Source organism: Equus caballus, chromosome 26 (genome assembly GCF_041296265.1).
Source record: "Equus caballus isolate H_3958 breed thoroughbred chromosome 26, TB-T2T, whole genome shotgun sequence".
NCBI classification, from domain to species: domain Eukaryota; kingdom Metazoa; phylum Chordata; class Mammalia; order Perissodactyla; family Equidae; genus Equus; species Equus caballus.
The window spans coordinates 30271066-30291386 of record NC_091709.1 but is presented as its reverse complement, the minus strand read 5'-3'; the positions used below and the strand labels follow the sequence as shown (position 1 = coordinate 30291386).

Below are 20321 nucleotides of genomic sequence, written 5' to 3'. Positions count from 1 at the left end.
TTGTCCTTTTATTTTCTAATAATTAGGAATAAATTTCCTCAGACATTCTAGCTCATATGATGACAAAGGCTCGTCTTGACTGGTCTCATCATTATTCAGCAGATTTTGGGATCTCACCGCTTAAGATTAAATAATTGAATGTGTAAAATGGTAAAAGCGAGAGAAAGATGATTTGTCTGTTCAAATAATTAGGACTCTAAATATAAATTCTATTAGAGAGCTGTAATGCAATCTTGCTTCCCCTCTAAGAGGTGACGGAATGGGAGGTGAAGCGAAATTCCTTCCTCTTTTAGCATCTCCATTCTCTTGCTCATGAATTCATAGTGTATTTGGGGCAAGGATTCTCTGGCATAGAAATAGCTTCTGACATAAATGACTACCTTGATAGCGTGCAGAAGCTGCTGACACAGGTTTTAGACTACTTCTAAATGCCTTTATTTCTTCCATTCTTCCCCCACAACCAGAGTCTTCTTTAGAGAATCCTTAAAGCTTTGGGGTCTTCAGGGTTGAAGGAACCATGGGAAATTAAATCACACAAAGAATTCATTTGGAACTTGATATTAAATTATTAATGACATGGATTTGAACATTAAGTGGATATTTTAGAAAGTATGAACAATTGTGAAACGTACTTGAGCTGATATGTCAAAAGCTGGATATGCCCTTACCCTGTAAGAAGGCTGCAAGTTTTCTCTTTGGTTGTTTACAAGAGCCAGAGGGTTGACAAGAAAGGCTTGATTGAATGAGGCTCCATTCAATAAGTGCAAAAGAAAAATTTTAGGGGCCAGCCTGGTGGTGTAGTGGTTAAGTGCACACGTTCTGCTTCGGCGGCATGGAATTCGCCGGTTCAGATCCCGGGTGCAGACGTGGCACGGCATGGCGAGCCATGCTGTGGCAGGCTTCCCACATATAAAGTAGAGGAACATGGGCACGGATGTTAGCTCAGGGCCAGTCTTCCTCAGCAAAAAGAGGAGGATTAGCAGCAGTTAGCTCAGGGCTAATCTTCCTTGGAAACAAACAAACAAACAAAAACACATACACAAAAAAGAAATTTTAAATTTTTAGCAATTTAATGAACTCTTTTTCACATTTACCTTTTCCTGCTATCAGTCTACGAATGTGATGTGCATTCATCTAATGGGTACTTTCACATTTTAGGGAATAAAATATTAAAGTCCCTTTCAAAAGAAATGAACTGAAACGTCCACGCTACATCATGAAGAAAAATGTAACTGTTACGCTGTGGATTTACTAATGGACTTTGCTGTTTAACCCAGGATCTTGGAGTTGCAGTTAATGACAGGGTGTTTGTTTGTTTTAAGGCATTCTATTTTTCTGTTAGTGTGAGACAGACTAAACAGATTAAAAAGGGGGCTATTCAAATGGCATTTGGGTTTCTTACACCAACCACCCTAGCTAAGGCGTAGAGTTTGAGAGAACAGATATTATTTCAAATAGACTCACTTTGGTCTATATATTCTCTCTTTAAGCCAGTTGACTCTAAGGTGGAATGTACAAGAAAACCCAGAGGGATCAAGACAAGAAATATTAAAATTTCTATATATTTAGCACATTCTTCTCTTTTTTCTGTTTCTATAGGTTTAAATAGTTTTTTATGAAAAAATTTTCAAATATACACAAATGTAGAGAGAACAGAACAATAAACCCCATATATTCATTATCTGGATTCAACAACTATAAAGATTTGGCTACATTGAATTCATCTATCCATTTTGTTGTTGAGGAATTTTAAAGCAAATCATATACGTCAAACAATTTTCTTTATTATCTTAGTACGTATCAATACAAATTAAAGACAAATATCTATATCAGAACTAATAAAATTACAAATAATTTCTTAGTAATAAATAAATAATAATAAATAAATAAATAATTCCTTAATATCCAGCCATAGTCAAGCTCCCCTGATGTCGTATTTGAATCAGGATCTGCATCTCAGCATTACATCTGCTTCTTAGATTTTTTGTCTTGTTTTTTTTTTAATCCAGAGCTAACCTGCCCTTTCCTCCCTTCCCGTTTTATTTTTTCATTTTGTGCCATTGACTTGTTGTAGCAACCTGGTCAGTTATTCTGTAAAATAACCACCTTCTGAGTTTGTCTGGGTGCAGCCTTGTGGTGTCATTTATTCTGTGCCTCTACTTCCTGTGAAAAGAAGTTAGCTTGCCAAGAGGCTTGATTCAATGTGAAGGTCAATGTGTTCTTCTTTTTTTTTGGAGGGCTGGGCAAGAATACTACATGGGGAATACTATGTGCTTCCTATTGTCCCACACAACGTTTGGTTGTCCTGCTTTTAATGATGCTAAGATTAATCAGTGGTTTCAGATGATAACAGACTAATCCTTCCATTGTAAAGTTCCCCAGCAACATTTTCTCTAAGGTTTTTACCCATTAATAATCATATCCTGAACCAATTACACGTTGCAAGATGATGATTATTAGATTCTATTATTTTTTCCATTATCTTTGCACATTTATTCACTTGAATTCTATGCAGAAATTTTCCTTATCAATTAAGGCTATGTGATTACACATACAAACATAACGGAAAGCAAGTTAAAGGCTTAATTCTTTATGTTGATTGCCAAATATCAGAGTAAGAGCAATTGACTTAGCAGGTTCTAATGGTGACCAAAGACTGGTGACCAGTATTTTATTTTATTTTATTGACTTTCTCTCTCTTTTTAGTATCTGCATAATTAATACATTTAAAAAATATGTTCAATATCTTTACATCAATTGCATCCAATAATTTTTCATTTTTGATTCTCAAATTTCCTCCAATTTGGCCAAAGGGAGGCTTTTAATGCTGATTCCTGTCATTCAGATACAAACCCATTATCTTTGAGAGCTAATGTGCTTTCTGGTACAACAAAATGTCCCAGGCTCATCTGACATATGCCCAACCCTAAACATGGGATCAGATGTTCCTCCTAAGATCCCTACTCACTGCTAGTGTGAACGGTATTTAGAGATCAGAATCTGTATGCTCACTTTTATGGGGTTGTAGGATAGATTATATTATTATACCCAACTACAGTCATGCACTGCATAATGACATTTCGGTCAATGACAGACCATATATACAACGGTGGTACCTATAAGATTAGTACCATATGGCCTAGGTGTGTAGTAGACTATACCATCTAGGTTTGTATAAGTACAATCTATGATGTTTGGACAACGATGAAATCACCTAACAATACATTTCTCAGAACGTGATCCCATTGTTAAGCGATGCAGGACTGTACTCATTCCCTTCCCACTTATAATCACATGATTTCCAGGGTATCCTGGCAGGCGGAATAGACTTCCCCACCCCAGGTCCAGGTTTGGCCATGAGATGTGCTTTGACCAGTGGACATATACCATGTTGAGTGGAAGCTTTAAGAGCTGTTACATAGTTTAGTTGTGCCTCTTGCGTTTCCCTTGGCCACAAAGACTGTCCCAAACAGGGCCAGCTCCTTCAGCCTTGGGGCCTGGAATGAGAAGACATGTAGAACAGAAATTTGGCAGCTGACCTGGAGCCACCAAAATGGAATTCAAGCAAAAGATAACGTTATGATGATAAACTACTGAGATTTTTTAAGGTTATTTGTTACTTGATTAAAGCTGACTGATACAGCTTGTGATTTTATCTAGGCCTTTTTTAGTGGACAGAGATAGGAAATATATAGTTTGGGAAAGAAAAAAGCATCATGAGTTAATACTGATATTTCCATTTTGAACATAACATTATAGGACTTTAACTTAACTTTTTTTAAACATTATACCTGTATCTCTTTTTTCCTATGCTAAAAATCTTCATATCTATATTAACATAATTACCGATTTGCATTATTCTGTAATATGAAGTAGTTTCAAAATAAAACTGCTATTTTAAATTACTTTAGTTTAAAATATATTTGCAACTTTAATTAAAATATATTCCACTATTCAGTGGAATATTATGTTCTAAGCTCAAGATTAGAATAATTTTTTCCTCTGTGTGATTACATCACTGATTTGATATATGGTAGGTTCATTTCTTTCCATTTGTTTTTAATTTTTAGACAGGCTGTTCTAGTGAATTTTATCCTTTAAACAGAAGCTTTAAGTTTTCAAAATCAAATCTATGTAATAAGTTATCAAGAGAAATCTGTTCCATTCCTGTCCCTTCCTCCCATTGTGAATAGTTTCATTTAACCTCCCAGTGTTTGTTTCTTACACAAATTGTCGCTTGCTACATTATACTGTTCCGCATCATGCTTCTTTCACTTGATATATCCATACACGGAGATCGCCCTCATTCTTTTTTAGGGCTACATGGCATACTACTCTGTTATTAATTCAGCCAATCCCCTACTGATGGGTATTTGATTGTTTTCAATCTTTTTTATAATATATAATTTTGAAATAAATAATACTGTGCATAAATCACATCCTGTTTTTGCAAGTTCAGCTTTGGAACAGGCTCTCAGGAGTAGGGTTGATGAGTCAAAGGGTAGATAGGTAATTTTTCCGCATATTGCTGAACTCCCCTTCATGGCAGATATATTCAGATATACACACCCCATCAGCACTGTCTGAGAGCACCTGTTTCCATCCAACTTCAATAACAGAGCGTGCCGATAAGTTATGTGTTTTTGCTAATCTGGTAGGGGAGAGATGTTATTTTTGTGGTGGTTTAATTTGTATTTCCAGTTGTGTTGAACAGAGCTTCATATTTGAAGAACCATTTAAATTTTTCTTCTGAGAACTCTCTGGGGCTTTTACATGTGTGTGCGTCATTTTTCTACTTTGTTCTTTATATTTTTATTTTCTTTCCATTTTTAGGGGCTCTTTGTATATCAGTGACAATCCTCTTTGGGTGAGACCTAAATTGCAAATATCTTCCCCCAATGAGTCCTTTATTTTTCGATTTGTTTATAGTGTTTTATTTCTCCCATGCAGATGCTCTTTTGAGCACTCATGCTTTCCTTTTTTTGTCACTGGGGGGGTGAGGTATGGTTTTATTTATTTATTTACTTACATTTAGATCTCTGATCCATTCGGAATTTATCCTCATGTACACTGTCAGGTTCAGATCCATTTTCCCTCAAATGGCTACCCAATTGTTGTAATAATATTTATTAAGCTTTCTCTATGGTTTGAGATGCTACCATTTTATAGATAGATCCATATAGTATATAGAGATTATCTATCTACCTACTTACCTATCTATCTATCTATCTTCTGTCTGTCTATCTATATTAAATTTCCAAATGAACTTGGGCCAATTTCTGGACTTTGTATTCTGTTCTACTGGTCTGTTGGTCCATTCATGTACCAATCCCACAGTGTTTTATTATGGAGCCTTTATCAAATGCTGTAATGTAGGGCTACCACCACCTCATTTCTGCCCAGGGGTATTATTACTTATTTATTTTTCCATTATCTCCTTTGTTTGATATTTATTTTCTGATTCATAATTAATGTAATATATTGACATAGAAATACACGTATATAATTTATAACCAAAAACTTATGTTGGGGCATATGCTCTTTTTAAAAGAAGTAGGATATGTAATCAGAAAAGTTTGAAGACCAGTGCTCCAGACAGTGATTTTTTAACGTTCCGGCATCCTCAGAGCTGTTTCTGGGGAAGTAGCACAACAGAGCTGAGATTCTTAAGATGTATCTAATCTTGGCATTTGCCTAATGCTGAACTTGGAGATGATACCCTTGGACCAGACAATGAGTCACCTGGATTCTGGGGAAATTTTTTCAGTACTAATGAGCAGGCGTCAAGATCCCACAAGAAGTCATAATTGCTGGACAGAAATGCCTAGGAAAACCATCTTTGGTTTGGAAATAAAGCTCACTTTATTAGGGCCCTGTCCTCTCTCCTCTCTCTTAATAAACTTTGTCCTACTGTGGTACATGGATTGCTAATGTATCAATTGAGTGGCAAAGAGACTGGACCATGAGGGGAATGTCTGGAATCCTCTGCTCCAGAGAGTACTCTGATAACGCTCTAACATCTTACGTTGTCTTTTATCTCAGGCAAATGTGAGGAGGTATTGTTTGATTCCTCTGAGGTTTTTTGGGGGGGAGGACGGAGTGTTTTCCCATGTTAGAATTTTCTCCAGAGTTGGTACTTTTTTTTTTTTGAGGAAGATTAGCCCTGAGCTAACATTCACCACCAACTGTCCTCTTTTTCCTGAGGAAGATTGACCCTCAGCTAACATCTGTGCCCATCTTCCTCTATTTTATATGTGGGACGCCTGCCACAGCATGCATGATAAGCGATGCATAAGTCCGTGCCCAGCATCCAAACTGGTGAACCCCGGAGCACAGGAACTTAACAGCCATGTCATCCCCAATTCCTCTGAGTTTTTAATTCATGCTTACTCGTTCAAGAGCGATTTACGTGTTTTTACAATACAAGGAGACATCAGGCAATCAGCAAAATTTCTAAAAGGCTGAACAGTCTCTAGATTTCCTTGTAACTCTAAACTCCAGGGAGACCATGGTTAAAAAAGGGGAGGAGGGAAGTCTAGCAGCAGTAACATTATGCATTTATTAGGGACTATTAATTTTACATGTGTCCTTGGATTTTTATTATTAAAAAGTTAAGTAATTTTTATGAAGCTAAGAAACAAACATTAAAATCCATTACTTACTCTATTTAACTAATTATTAAAGAACTACTATGTGCCAGGCACTACGCTAGGTGCTAGGGACACAAGGATGTGTTGTTTCTGCCCTCAACAAACTCACAATCCAGAGAGATGTACGTGTGAAAAATGCAAACAGTATAGCCCAGCCAATGCCATAAAAGACCCAGGAAGATATCAAAAGCACCAGGATTATAATCTGTGGTAGACTTCAGCTTTGAGAAGTGGACGAGCGGGAAAGGCTTAGGAGAAGAAGGAGGGGATTTTGGACTTAGACCTTCACGGAGGAATTGCGTTCGGCCACGTGCAGAACATTTCAACAATGAGGACAACAACAACAGAGAAGATGGAGGTTGAGAAGGAGCAACATTGTATCTAGGTAAAATGGTGAAGACGTTCACTCTTTTGCATGCGCACACACACACACGCTTATGACACAGAAGAACCTGACATGTTCTGGGTCCAAAAGCATTATATGAAACCAAAGTATAAGGGTCCCATGGCTCCAATCAGCTTATGCAGATTTTTATCATATTTTTACAACATAGCTGGCTGCATGTTTAGATCATTGGACAAACAGACACTTGAGTTATTGTTTATTCCATTGTGGCCATTCTACTTCTGATTAGAATCCATTCCTATTTTAGAGCATTCTTTAGACATGAACACAATTCTCCCTTTTAAAATTTAGCACTTTCCCAGTAGTTCAACATGTTCTCTTTTTATTTGCGGTCACTACTATTCCTTTGGTCTCCTTTAAAAATAGACCAGCTTGCACTTGTCTGTAAATCCTAGCTGGTCCTAATGTCCCTGTCTTCTCTGAGTGTTGGCTCTTACGCTCTTCTTTGGACTTTTTCATTGGTCTCAGTTGGAATTTTTCCCTGCCTAGATTTGTTCTCTGGTTTGGGAGTTTATTTCCCTCCATTTTATTATACCACTTTGCTTCACTACTTACTTTTGGTGGTTTGAACTAGAAAGTCGCCCCTTAATGCCTTTTGGCATAGGGTCTTAGAGGCCTTGGCAAGATGTTGTCATGAGTCCTATTTGTGAGACCTAGCTTTCAGTTGTGGCTTAATTACTAGTAAAAATAAATGTTTGTAGGGAGGTGCAGAATACTATGTATAATATGATCTGATTTGTTGGAAGGGGTGGGACAGTAAGCACAGTAAATTTTGATGTTTATTCTTAAAGAAACAATACAGGTAGCTTCATATGCTGGAACTATATTTTTCCCCTCAATTTTTCTGGAACTATATGAAACTTAAGAATGAGAAGGCAAAATGGATTAAGGGGCACACATGTATGGGGACGGATGGAAACTAGACTTTGTGGTGAACACGATGCAGTCTATGCAGAAGCCAAAATATAATGAAGCACATCTGAAATTTACACAATGTTGTAAACCAATGTGACCTCAATAAAATAATTTTTAAAAAAAGAGTGGGCTACCTGTGAGGAGTGGAATAGAAGTCAGGAGGGCTGGAAAGGAGACTTATTTTTTCATTTTATAACCTTTCTGTGCAGTTTGAATTTACCATCTACATATATTATTTTTAAACATGTAAGTGAAGGCATTTTAACAATGATCTATTTCTGCCTTTGATTCTGTCCACAATAAAGTATTTACCAAGTTTTTACAGTGTGAGCAAAGCTAAAATTAAAAACAGCAGGTGACTGTTTGGACAAAATGAGAGCGAGCACACTAGAAACGCCTCACAGAGAGAAGAAAGACCAGGCTGGGCTTCTACACTCTTCACAGATATAACAAGAAGTATGTCCCAAACTGCCCCTGTGAGAAATTTCAAAAACTAAAACAAAACAGAAAATCCAACAAAACAAATAAAAACTTGATGGCAGTGACCTAAGAAATCAAAAAGAGAGAAGGAAAAAACTCTTCCATTAAGAATGAAAACTCCATAAATAAACAAACAAATAAATAAACAAGAACGAAAACTCCTGTCCGTTAGGCTCACAAGGATTCTTGCTCAGGACTTCTTGAGCCAAGATAGCGGAGAGCTAAGCGTGTAGCTCTGGAGATACTTTCATGGCACTAGGTCCAACACAGCTCTTTGCTTCTCTGCTTATAAAATGCAGGAACAATTCAACTGCAGAGCATTTCCCATTCACTCACTGGCCTCAAGACCCAGAGAGTGGGGTTTTGTGGTTCTGTCAGCAGGCATTCGTTTGAGCACACGCATTCTCTCATTCTCTCTCTCACACATACACACACACTCACACTTAGTAACACAGAAGGCCACTCTTCTCTCCATCAAATCAAATCCAATTACTCCCCTAAGGGTGGCAACACAAGGAAGCTCTGGAAACACTTAAAACAATACTGAAGGAAGACAAACCCAGGGGGTGGGAAAAAAGAGTAATATTGAAAGAAGATAAATAGTAACCAAAAGAGCTATTGTTTTACGTTTATATGTTGGGAGTTGAACAGAAAACTGGAAACACTTGCAGCTTACATGATTAAAAAAAAAATCCTTTAGGGTCCGGCCCTGTGGCCTAGTGATTAAACTTCCTTGTGCTCCACTTTAGTGGCCCAGGTTGGCGGGTTTGGTTCCCAGGCACGGACCTACTCCACTCATCAGCCACACTGTGGAGGCATCACATACACAAAATAGAGGAAGATTGGCACTGATGTTAGCGCAGGGCTAATCTTCCTCAACAACAAAAAAAGAAAAAAGAAAAGAAGGAAGGAAGGAAGGAAAGAAGGAAAACAAAATCCTTAAAAACCAGAGTAATTTTTCTCAAATCTCTGATTAAATTTAATTAACTACATTTCAAATATAGAACAATTTTCTGTAGGTGTATGAATATGTTTAATTACATATGTCTGTGTATATATATATACTTCAATAAAATATATAAGGAAGTGATTGCCTGGACCACTCCAATTGCATCTAACTGGTCTCCCCACTTCAACTTTGCACCCACCCCATTCTGCCTATTCCCCATTCTCCATCCACTGTGTTCTCTTTTTAAAATGCAAATCTGATTGATAGTCAGTGTTTAAAAGCCTTCAATGACTGCTCCTTGCCTTTAGGATAAATTCAAAATTTATATTTCCCACAAGGCTCTCCACCACCTGGTGGCTGCCTTTTGCCCTCCCCTATCCTCCGCGCTCTGACCATAGGAACTTCTTCCATCCCTTCATGCTCTTCCTGCTTGTTCTTGCCCAAGTACATCTGTGCACGCTGTTCCCTCCATCTGAAATGGTCTCCTCCATCCTCTGTATTTGCCTACTAGCACATCCTTTTCATATAGATGGATAGACATAGATGTATGTATATTTTGTAACAAAACTTTAAAAAGCACATTTTAAAATAAATTCTTAATGTACTAAAAGTAAATAAAACAGTCTATTTAAACTACTATAATACTTATAAAACAACCTATTATTTGTCTTTGGATGTGACTCTTGCAAATGTGGAAAATCCATTTTAAGTGATCATATGAATGTTTAACTCCACTGCCCCCCAATTTTAACAGTACCAGTTTTCTAAGTGTGTTATACATGTGAACACATTTAATTATCTTTAAACATCTATGAAGTAAGTACTATTATCGGGATTATCACCATAACATGGTGTAACATGGGTAAACTGACACATGCAGAAGTCAAAGAACTTGTATAAGGTCACACAGCTAGTACGTGAGCACAGAGTTCAGCATCAAAGTACATGTTCTTTATCACAACACTATGCAATCTGAAACACAATCAATAAAAAGTACAGTTCTATATCACTATGAATTATAGTTTAAAGGTAAAAGTTATGGTTGCCCCATGGGATCTAGAACGTTCTTGGCCAGAACACTGATTACACTGTTGCTGTGCACATCCTACCTTTGGTTGGTGTGGTAGGCAGAATAAAGACCCCCAAAGATGTCCACATATTAATCCCAGGAACCTATAAACATATTACCTTACATGGTAAATAGGAATCAAGGTTGTAGACGGAATTAAAGTTGGTAACCAGCTGACCTTGAGATGGGTAGATTATCCTGGATAATGGAGGTGAGTCCTATATGATTACAAGTGTCCTTATAAGTGGAAGAGGGAGTTAGAAGAGAGAGAGCCAGAGATAAGGTAGCCAGGCATTGTTGGCTTTGAATCTGGAGTAATGGGGCAGTGGCTCGCCTCTAAAAGCTGAAAAAGACATGAAACAGATTCTCTGCTAGAACTTCCAGAAGGAACACTGCCCTTCCTATACCTTGATTTTAGCCCAGTGAGACCTATTTCAGACTTCTGGCCTCTAGAACTTTAAGATAATAAATCTGTGTTGTATTAAATTTGAGTTAATTTGTTACTGCAGCAATAGGAAACTAATACAGTTAGGTTGTTTTTCTAAGTTCTGGCCTTGTTAAGAGTAACACCTTCCAAGAAACAGTGCCCAGTTTTAAGTTTTCTCTTTCTGCTTTTGCCAAAGAAAGCACTTGACTCAGATTCTGATTCCACTTTCTCATCCTCACCCTCATCTTTCTCAAAATATCAATCTGGCAATACATCAATCAGCTATGCTGGAGTATGGACTCAGCAGGGCTGTCATTATATTGCTGTGGGATGAAAAGAAATGTTATTTTAAATAAGGGCCTTTAAACATTTCTGCCGGCCTGACTTCAATAAACAGCTCTTGCCTCTATAGTCCAAAACATCTTCTCCACCAAAAAGGCCCACAGGAGGAAACCAATGTGATGGAACTGTGGGTAGAGCAAACACATAAACTCACATGGGCTCTTCTCATTAAACTGCTCGTGTGGAAGGATAAATGAGTGTTCTCAGTCATAGGAAACTCACTGTTCTCTTTATGCTGACGTTTTTGTTTTTGACTTTTTCCTTCTTAAGGTAATTTCTGTCACAGTCTTCAAATGGTTATCAGGTCTACCAGCAAGGCCAATTTGACCTTTATGCTCAGCAGATAACTGAGACCATACCAGGATGTAACCAGTTCTTTTCATCAAATTGATTATGATACTTTGTTTTAACAATGTTTACACAGGGCAGAATTCCTGCCTCTGGTTACCTGGAGTGCCGCTTTGGGTTAGAGGCAGAAACTTGTGATTCTGCAGAAGCTCCAGAACTCCTCCACAGCCCTTATCAGTTGATGAGAGATGACAGACTCAGATCAAGTTGCCTGGCTTGGGTTCCAGTCCAGATCTGAGGACCAGCTCCTACCAGCCATGTAGTGTCAAGAACAGCACACCACTCTCATTCACATCCAACTCCTTGGTTTAAATGTCACCTCAGAGAAATCTGACACTTCATTTACTTACAATAAGTTAGGGCTTCAAGATTTATATTACAATCATTAATGCTATCCATACATATCTACCTACTCTACTTCATCCCCTTCCACCTAATTGATAGGTAAATATTTACACCTACTATTAACCAAGCACTTTGCTCAGCAGTGGACATCCAATGGTGAGCAAACATCAATTCTAGAGGGAAAGAAAAATATAATTCAACTAAACACACACATAAATGTCCACATATCAACAGGTACACTGAAATCATAGTTTAAATAATGCCACCAACAAAAGGCAATCCTCCAGACTATTAAGAAAGAAATAAAGAATGTTGATAAATGGAAATAAAACGAAAGAATGAAATAATCGGGGCAAAAGAGCGGTACAGTTACACTTGAGATGAATATTAAGAAGATGAGTATGTAACTAGAGCATAAGAAATCCACCATCTTTTCTTGAATGAAGACAGCAAGAAGGGTTAAGCACGCAGATAGAAAAATAAGGAGATAAGTGAAGGCAAGTTATCTATGGAACAAACTCTCAGATCTTCAAATCCAAGTTCCATCTCTTTCCAGCCTAGGTAAGTGAGCTCAGACACGTAATTTAGCTTTCCTGAGCTTTGTGGTCACTATCTGCAAGCTGAAGATATGTTCTGTTTTGTGTATTTGTTGAGAACTTAGAAAGAGAGAAAATACAAGAAAGTCCTTAGAACAGTGTCTGATACATACACAAGCCTTCAATACACTGGTTTTGGATCTGAACATGAAATTTGAGTGGATAAATCACAAATAGGACAGTGGAGTGAAACTTAGCCTTGAAGAACATTCTTGTTTTTCAACAACACCCTAATAGCAATAAGCATACCTAATGTCCAGACCTCGGTTGCCAACACCATTCTCCAAAAAAAGGAACCAGGGCTCCTCAGAGATATGGCTGATTCTAGGACTAGAGCCGGAAACATGCAAGATCAGTTTGGAGCATTTTATAGTGCCAAAAAGTAAGGAAGCACTGAAAACAAACAACAAAATCAGACACACACACATATATAAAATGATGGGGATATGTCAATGGGACAGAGGAACCACTGAAAGAAAGCCCAATGGTCAAAGCTGGAACAATCTGTGCAGTAAACTAAATAAAATAGTATTGGACTATAATCCAAAGTATAAAATAAATATCCATTAGCCCATACTGTTATAAAAATGGATGGATGAATGAATGAATGATTGGGGAGGGAGAGACAGACACAGCTCCTAAGCAGAAGAATTCCAAATAATTTATAGAGATACTACACCTTCCAGGAGCTGGAACATAACTCTTCTTCCTTAAGTGTGGTTTGGACATAGTGACTTCCTTCCAAAAAATACAGAATGAAAAGGGGAAAGAAAGGATAACCTGTGGAGAAACCTGCCATACATTACTTCAGCCAGGCGATGAAGATTAACATCAACAGTGATGGGTCATGTTCACAGTAGGTCCCCTTAACATGATGTGATGAAAATAGCCCTTTACACCTCTGTGATCTTCCTCTCAACAAATCCATAAGCCCAATCTAGTTGGAAGAAAAACATCAGAGAAATACCAATGGAGGGTATTCTACAAAATGCTTCATCAGTACTCCTCAAACCCGCCAAGGTAATAGAAGACAAGAGAAGTCTGAGAAACTGTCACAGTCTAAGAGGAGTGACGACTAAGTGTAATGTGGTGTCCTGGATGGGATCCTAAACAGAAAAGGACATGAGGTAAGAATGAAGGAGGGGCTGGCCCCGTGGCTGAGTGGTTAAGTTCGCGCGCTCTGCTGCAGGCGGCCCAGTGTTTCGTTGGTTCGAATCCTGGGCGCGGACATGGCACTGCTCATCAGACCACACTGAGGCAGCGTCCCACATGCCACAACTAGAAGAACCCACAACGAAGAATGCACAACTATGTACCGGGGGGCTTTGGGGAGAAAAAGGAAAAAAATAAAAAAAAAAATCTTTAAAAAAAATAAAAAAAGAATGAAGGAAATATGAATAAAGTGTAGATTTGACTTAATAATAACGTATCAATATTGCTTCATCAATATTGGTTCATTGGTGACAAATGTATCATACTAATGTAAAATATTAACAATAGGGGAAAGTGGGCATGGTGTATATAGGAACCCTCTATACCATCCTCACAATTTTTCTTTAAATTAAACTATTCTAAAATCAAAAAGTTTATTTAAAAAAAGAAAAGAAAATGTTCTTGCACTGCTAGACCTTTTGGCATACCAGAAACAATATAGAAAAGATCCATACACTCTTCCAAATTAATCCCCCATAGGAGTCAGAGTTAGAAGCGTGTTACATTTACCCAAAGCTCAAAGAAGAGGTTCTTCTGCTCGTTCATTGTAGCCTCAGTTTACCTCTTGGTTGTTTCTTGGCTACAATTTCAAATTTAGGGTGTATTGTTTCTATTTTGATTACTGAAAAGGAATAGCAGAGTGAGACCATATTCTCTGTTTTTAATTAGTGACAATTAAAAGGTCAGACTACACTAAGGTCAGACTTTTGTATTTGAAATTTAGGATTATCAATGGAATACACAACTTTCCTGGGAGTTTTGCTACAATTCCTCCAGCCTGCTCTTTTGTTGCCTTTCAGCACTAGTGTATTTTTTTCCCCTGTGTTGGACATGATACCAAATGATATTTCAAAACTGCATAATGGTTTTATTGTGAAACCTTGCCTTCTTGGTTTGATTTTCTATAATATAGGTCAGCAATGCCCCCTCACTGAGACAACTCGCACCTTCCTCCCCCACCAAGGGACAAAGCTCACATCACGTTGAGCTGAGCAATACTCACTTCGGCAATGAGAGCGTGAGAAAAAGTCACTGGATTATAGTATTAGGCACTCATCTGGCTATTTTAAGTATTTTATTATAAGAACTTGAACAGCAACAATAATGACCCACACAATTTAAAAAAAGGAAAGAAAAACGAAAAAAAAAGGAAAACCGAAAGAAAAAGGACTTCATTGCTTAAATGCTTAAGTTCTATTGTAATTTCCTCCATTTTCCTAAAAAGTTAACTCGAAGAAAAGAAAATAATAGGACACGTCCTCAGGATTTTAAATCTCCTAAGTCCAGAATCCGTGAAAATCCTGTTTAGAACCATCCCGTGAAATTGGCTTTAGGACGACGTCGTTGTCGTCGTCCCCGCTACTCGATCATTCAGCTTCTGCATCTTTCTAGCAATTATCCCGTCGGACGTCCCCTGAGGACACAGCAGCTGGCTAGAGTCCTCAGACCAGACTTCTCTAACTGAATGTAGATGTGCAGGTGGAGAGGATAAAAGTAATTCTGCCTCAGCAGCCGCGAATTCCCCCCATCCCCCGCCCCACAAGTGCACTGCATATTGTCGGCACAACTGGGACCCTCAGAAGCCAAGAAAACTCTTAACACGGCCCCTCCTCTGGTACTTAGAGTGTGGCCGGCGCCTGCCTCCGAGTGATGCCATCTTGGGATCTCAGCATCTTATAAGTAGTTAGTGAGTTCTGCATTCTGTTCACGTCCCTGTGTCTTTGAAAACTTAACCCAACTTTGCAAGAAGATGAGAACCTACTGGTGTGGACCCTTAATTGTCTCTAACTAGAATTGACAAAATCAGACGCTCTTTCCAATAAACCAAAGACACCAGCCTCCCGCCCTCGAGCCTGCCCGCACCCGGGTTCGCTGGGTGCCAGGTCCAAAGCCCCGCGGCAGACCCTCAGCCCAGAGACCCTCAGACAGCCCTGCACGAGCGCCGCGTCCAGGGGCTGGAGGTCAGGGAGCTGGTCCCAGTAGGAGTGAGCGGGAGGGTGGAGGTACTCCAGCAACTTACAGCCCAGGGCGACCACCAGGTAGCGCAGCAGTAGCAGCAGGAGGCGGTGGCGGCTTCTCCTCGCCATCTTCCCAGGGTCTCGAGGGTCCCGGCGGCTGGAGCGCCGGAGGCCAGGCGGGGTCCCCTGAACTTCTGGGGCGGGAGAGGAGAGACTCGTGCAGGGGAGGGGAAGGGCGGGGCGGGGCGGACTCTGATGGGGTGTCAGTTTCCCCTTCCAGGGGCGGCTTCTCAGCTGGCAGCCTGGAGGCAGGTCTGGCCTAGCCGGGGGCTTGAGGGGGGATTTGGGTTGTTCTTTTTTGCTGGGGGGGGGGGGGGGGGTTCGGAGGTAAGAGGGGGCGGGTCGTGGTAGCCGGATGAGATGTCAGCTGGGTCCTAACGAGTGGGCAGCAGAAGGCGAGCAGCGGAAGGGAAGCCCCGGCTGGGCGTCCCCCCGCCCCCGCGCCGTTGGGATTGATCGGCTTTGTGTCTGGTCGGGCGCGGGGGCTGCCAGCTGTCCCCACGGCGAGGAGCCCCGGGCGGGAGGCGCGGGCCGCTGGGAGGGGTGGGGGGGGGGGCGCTGTGGAGGGGGGAACTCCGCTTGCCTTGCTCCAACTCCTCGCTTCCCCTCCTTGGCACAAAACTTCTTTCTGGGTTTTCAGTCAAGGGGTGGAGATTTTTGGAAAATTTCTGGCCAGCGGGCGAAGCTGCGGGGGAGGCGCTCTGGGGAGATGGGGTTCGCCGGTTCCGTCTTGGACGCAAAGGGGAAAAAAAAGCAATCAAGACTTGTGCTGGAAGGCGGGTCTCCCGATTTTAGCAATCGCCTTGGCCCTTCCTCAGTGTAAGCTTTTTGCTCCTTGGAGAGCTGAGGTGTGTTTTGTGTTCTTTGCTTTTCACGTGTCGGAGTTGGAAGTTCATCTCACGGTGTGAAATATTTATCATGTTTCTTTCCAGTTACATAACTGCCGCCTGTGGAGTTTTCCACATGTTAAAACTCTACAGCTGCCCTTTGTCAGGTTTATTTTTGGTCTACTGTGCTTTTAAAAGGGAAACCCATTATGAACGCTCTGTTGCGTGCTTTAAAATTGACTCGCACTTATATCGCACACACTGCAAAGGCTAAACAGGCCATTTTTATATTTGCTCCTGGGGACCAAAAACGGCTGGTGCGTTCAAGAGTATTGACAGGTCTGGAAAAAGGCCATTTCCAAGAGAATGAATTATTATACATCTCTCCCTCTTTTTTTAAAGATAGAATAATGGATAAAGTTCTGTATAGAAGGCTTCAATTTAGTGGCGTGCAAAAGAATAATTTAGCTAGCTCAGTGGACAAAGGAGATCAGAGTTTAGATATGCAGAGCTATGGGGAATGGGACATCCCTGCGGTTTCCTTGGTGACAGTGATGGAAGCTTAATACCTATGGTGGGGAGAGGGGCAGAGGAAGCTGGGAGCCCAGAAAGAAACTCAAAATGGCAAAAATGTTATAGTTCATACTCCAGTCGAGCAGGGAGAAGGGACACAGATATAACAAGAGGCTTATGTGCCAGTTTTTCTGGGCTCTGGCAAGAAAGGTTTAATTTTCAAAAGAAAAGTTGTTGGCATCTCTTTTCTCATCCTTGCCACAATATATGTCTTTTCTGATCCTCCGTAAAGAAACACACAAAAAAGGCATTTTTTAAAAATTACTCTATGTCATCCTGTGGGAATAATTGATTCACTCAGTTATTTATTTGTCAACCAGTCAATGCATTTGTCAAATAGCTACAATGTGCCGGCTGCTGGTGGACAACGATGAACACGATCAAGTGTCTGCGGTTAATGAGCTCACAGTCTTGAGGAGAGGGAGAGTGAGTCCCATGTGGAAAGACCTCTAATACCATGTGGTAATGGGAGGACAGAAAATAATCACGGCAGTTTTTTGTTGAGTGCTTCCTCAGTGCTGGAATCTGAATTGTGCAATAACTAACCCCCAACAACTCTGTAAGGGAGAAAATGTTATCTATCATTCCCACTTTACAGATGAGAAAACTAGGCTGAGAGATGCTAAATAGCTTGTTTGAGGTCAAGGATAAGGGGATGTTCCTGTGTTGGGGGTGGGTGCAAGGCTGGCTTTATTAGGCATTGAAAAATGAGTCAAAGTTTGAAAGGAAGGAAATAAAGGAAAGTCATTCTAGGTACAGCAAAGAGCATGATCAAAAGCTGGGAGATATAAATTATGGCTTGTTTAGGAAAAGTAACTTTCCACAGTGCTACAGTACATATCGAGTTGGTGCAGGGGAAGTGACAGAAACTGAAAAGGGGGTTGGATTGTGAGGGTCATTTCACTGTCAAACTATGAACTCCAACCTTATTCTGTAGATAAAGAGCTTTTTGAAAACACTAGGGTATGATATGAAAAAATACATAGTTTAGAACTGTGCAGTCCAGTATGGTAGTCTCTGGAGCCATGTGGCTATATAAATTTGAATTCTGTTAAATTGGCAATTTAATTCTCCAGTCACATTAGCTGCATTTGAAGTTCTCAATTGCCACATGGGAGTGCCTACCCTACTGGGCAAGGCAGATATAGAGCATTTCTATCATCACAGAAAGTTCTACAAAACGTTGTTGCCTTAGAATGATGACTCATTTGGAAATGTAGAGAATGGATTAGAGATAAGAGAATCAGAATATTAGACAAGTCTGAAAACTATTGCAATGTTCTGAGAAAGAGATGAAGCATGAAGTAAATGATCACAGAAGGATAAGTGAAGAAGCAGGTAGAGTCAAATGAATTTCCCAAATGTGGTTGGCAGGATTATATCATCAATTAGAGGTAGAGATGAGGAAGGGGAGAGGTTGTAGGTAACTGAGATTGCTAGCCTGGGTGGATGTGTGTGATGATTAGAAGATCATCACTAATGAAATGAAAAACATAGGGAGCATGCATAGTTCCAGCAGGTTTGGGATGAGTTGACTGAGAGTTGTCAGCTGAGATGACCAGCAGACTGTTAGAAAGATTGGGCTAGAGCTCAGGAAACCCTCAGAATTGACTAAAGAAATAAATGTAAACATCCTCAACATCTCCTAGAACAGTGGTCTCCAAGATTGTTTGCTCCTCAGAATCCCCTAGAGATCCTTAAATGTGATTCTGTGTTTAAAATTATGTTAAAATTGTGAGTCTCAGAAGTTTCAATATCAGGGCCACCTGGGAAGCTGTATTCCTAATAAGCACCCTGGTTGACTCAGATGTAATTAGTTTATGGACTATTTGAAGACCTTTCTAGAAGATAGGAGAAGCCATGAGAGTGAATGAATGAGATCAATCAGAAAAAGAAGTGAATATTTATCTAGAGATAAATCTCAGGAAATAAATCCAATAAGAGGTAGGAAGAAGACCAACGCAAAAAAAGTGAATCTAGACACAGACCTTACACTTTTCACAAAACTTAACTCAAAATGGATCATAGACCTAAATGTAAAACACAAAACTATAGAACTCCTAGAAGATAACATACAAGAAAATCTAGGTGATCTTAGTTTTGGTGATGATTTTTTAGATACACCAAAGGCATGATCCACGAAAGAAAGAATTGGTAAACTGGACTTCATTAAAATTGAAAACTTCTGCTCTGTGAAGGACAATTTCAAGAGAATTAAAGGACAAGCCACAGAGTAAGGGAAAATATTTGCAAAAAACATGTCTGATAAAAGACCGTTATCCAAAATATATAAAGAACCCTTAAAACTCAACAATAAGAAAATAAACCTGATTTTAAAATGGGCCAAAGACCTTAACAGACACTACACCAAAGAAGATATACAAATGGCAAATAAGCATATGAAAAGATGCTCCACATCGTATGTCATCAGGGAAATGCAAATTAAAACAACACTGAGATGCCACTACACACCTATTAGAATGATCAAAATCCAGAACACCACCAACAACAACATCACCAAATGCTGGTGAGGATGTGGAGCAAAAGGAACTCTCATTCCTTGCTGAGGGGAATGCAGAATGGTACAGCTACTTTGGAAGATGGTTTGGCAGTTTCTTACAAAACTAAACATACTCTTAGACTATATGATCTCTTTCTACCCTCAGCACTTCTGACACTAAATGTATGGATTTTTTTTTTCTCTCACCCAACCAATTCTTCCAGTTTCCAGACACCGAGTAGGTATTTTACAATTGAATTCAATTCTGATGCTAACTACCCAGAATTAGTGCATCCCTCACAGGTTAAGGGCTTAGTCCTACAACTCTGCCTTTGTTTCAGACACCACTCACAAGTATTAGGGACCCAGGTTACCCACACTTCTGTCCGACTTGGCTACAAAGTTGGAGGTGCCCACAACTCCCTCCTTAGGCTTGATAATTTGCTAGAATGGCTCACAGAATTCAGGCGAACACTTTACTTACTGTTACTTGTTTATTATAAAGGATATGACTAACAGCTAGATGAAGAGGTGCATAGGGTGAGGTCTGGAAGGGTCCTGAGCACAGGAGCTTCTGTCCCCATGGAGTTGGGGTGTGCCACCATTGCAGCATATGGATACACCCACCAACCGGGAAGGTGTCTGAACCCCATAGTTTAGGGGG

At 39.8% G+C, this 20321-nt stretch overlaps 1 protein-coding gene across 3 annotated transcripts in view; it reads right to left on the bottom strand.

The window, feature by feature from the left end:
• Positions 1–16546, bottom strand: part of JAM2 (junctional adhesion molecule 2) — a 62708-nt gene extending 46162 nt beyond the window's left edge. Inside the window, exons 1-2 of one of the 3 annotated variants that reach the window (XM_014736322.3) lie at positions 16341–16546; positions 15760–15891 (exon numbers count right to left, since the gene is read on the bottom strand). In XM_014736322.3, the coding sequence (XP_014591808.1) occupies positions 15760–15826 (67 nt within the window). In that variant the 5' untranslated portion in view covers positions 15827–15891; positions 16341–16546. Of the gene's footprint in view, positions 1–15759; positions 16273–16340 lie in introns of those variants that run through there. The other 2 variants (XM_070252093.1, XR_011432781.1) reach the window with 2 other exon arrangements.
• Between the last annotated feature and the right edge of the window lie 3775 nt (positions 16547–20321).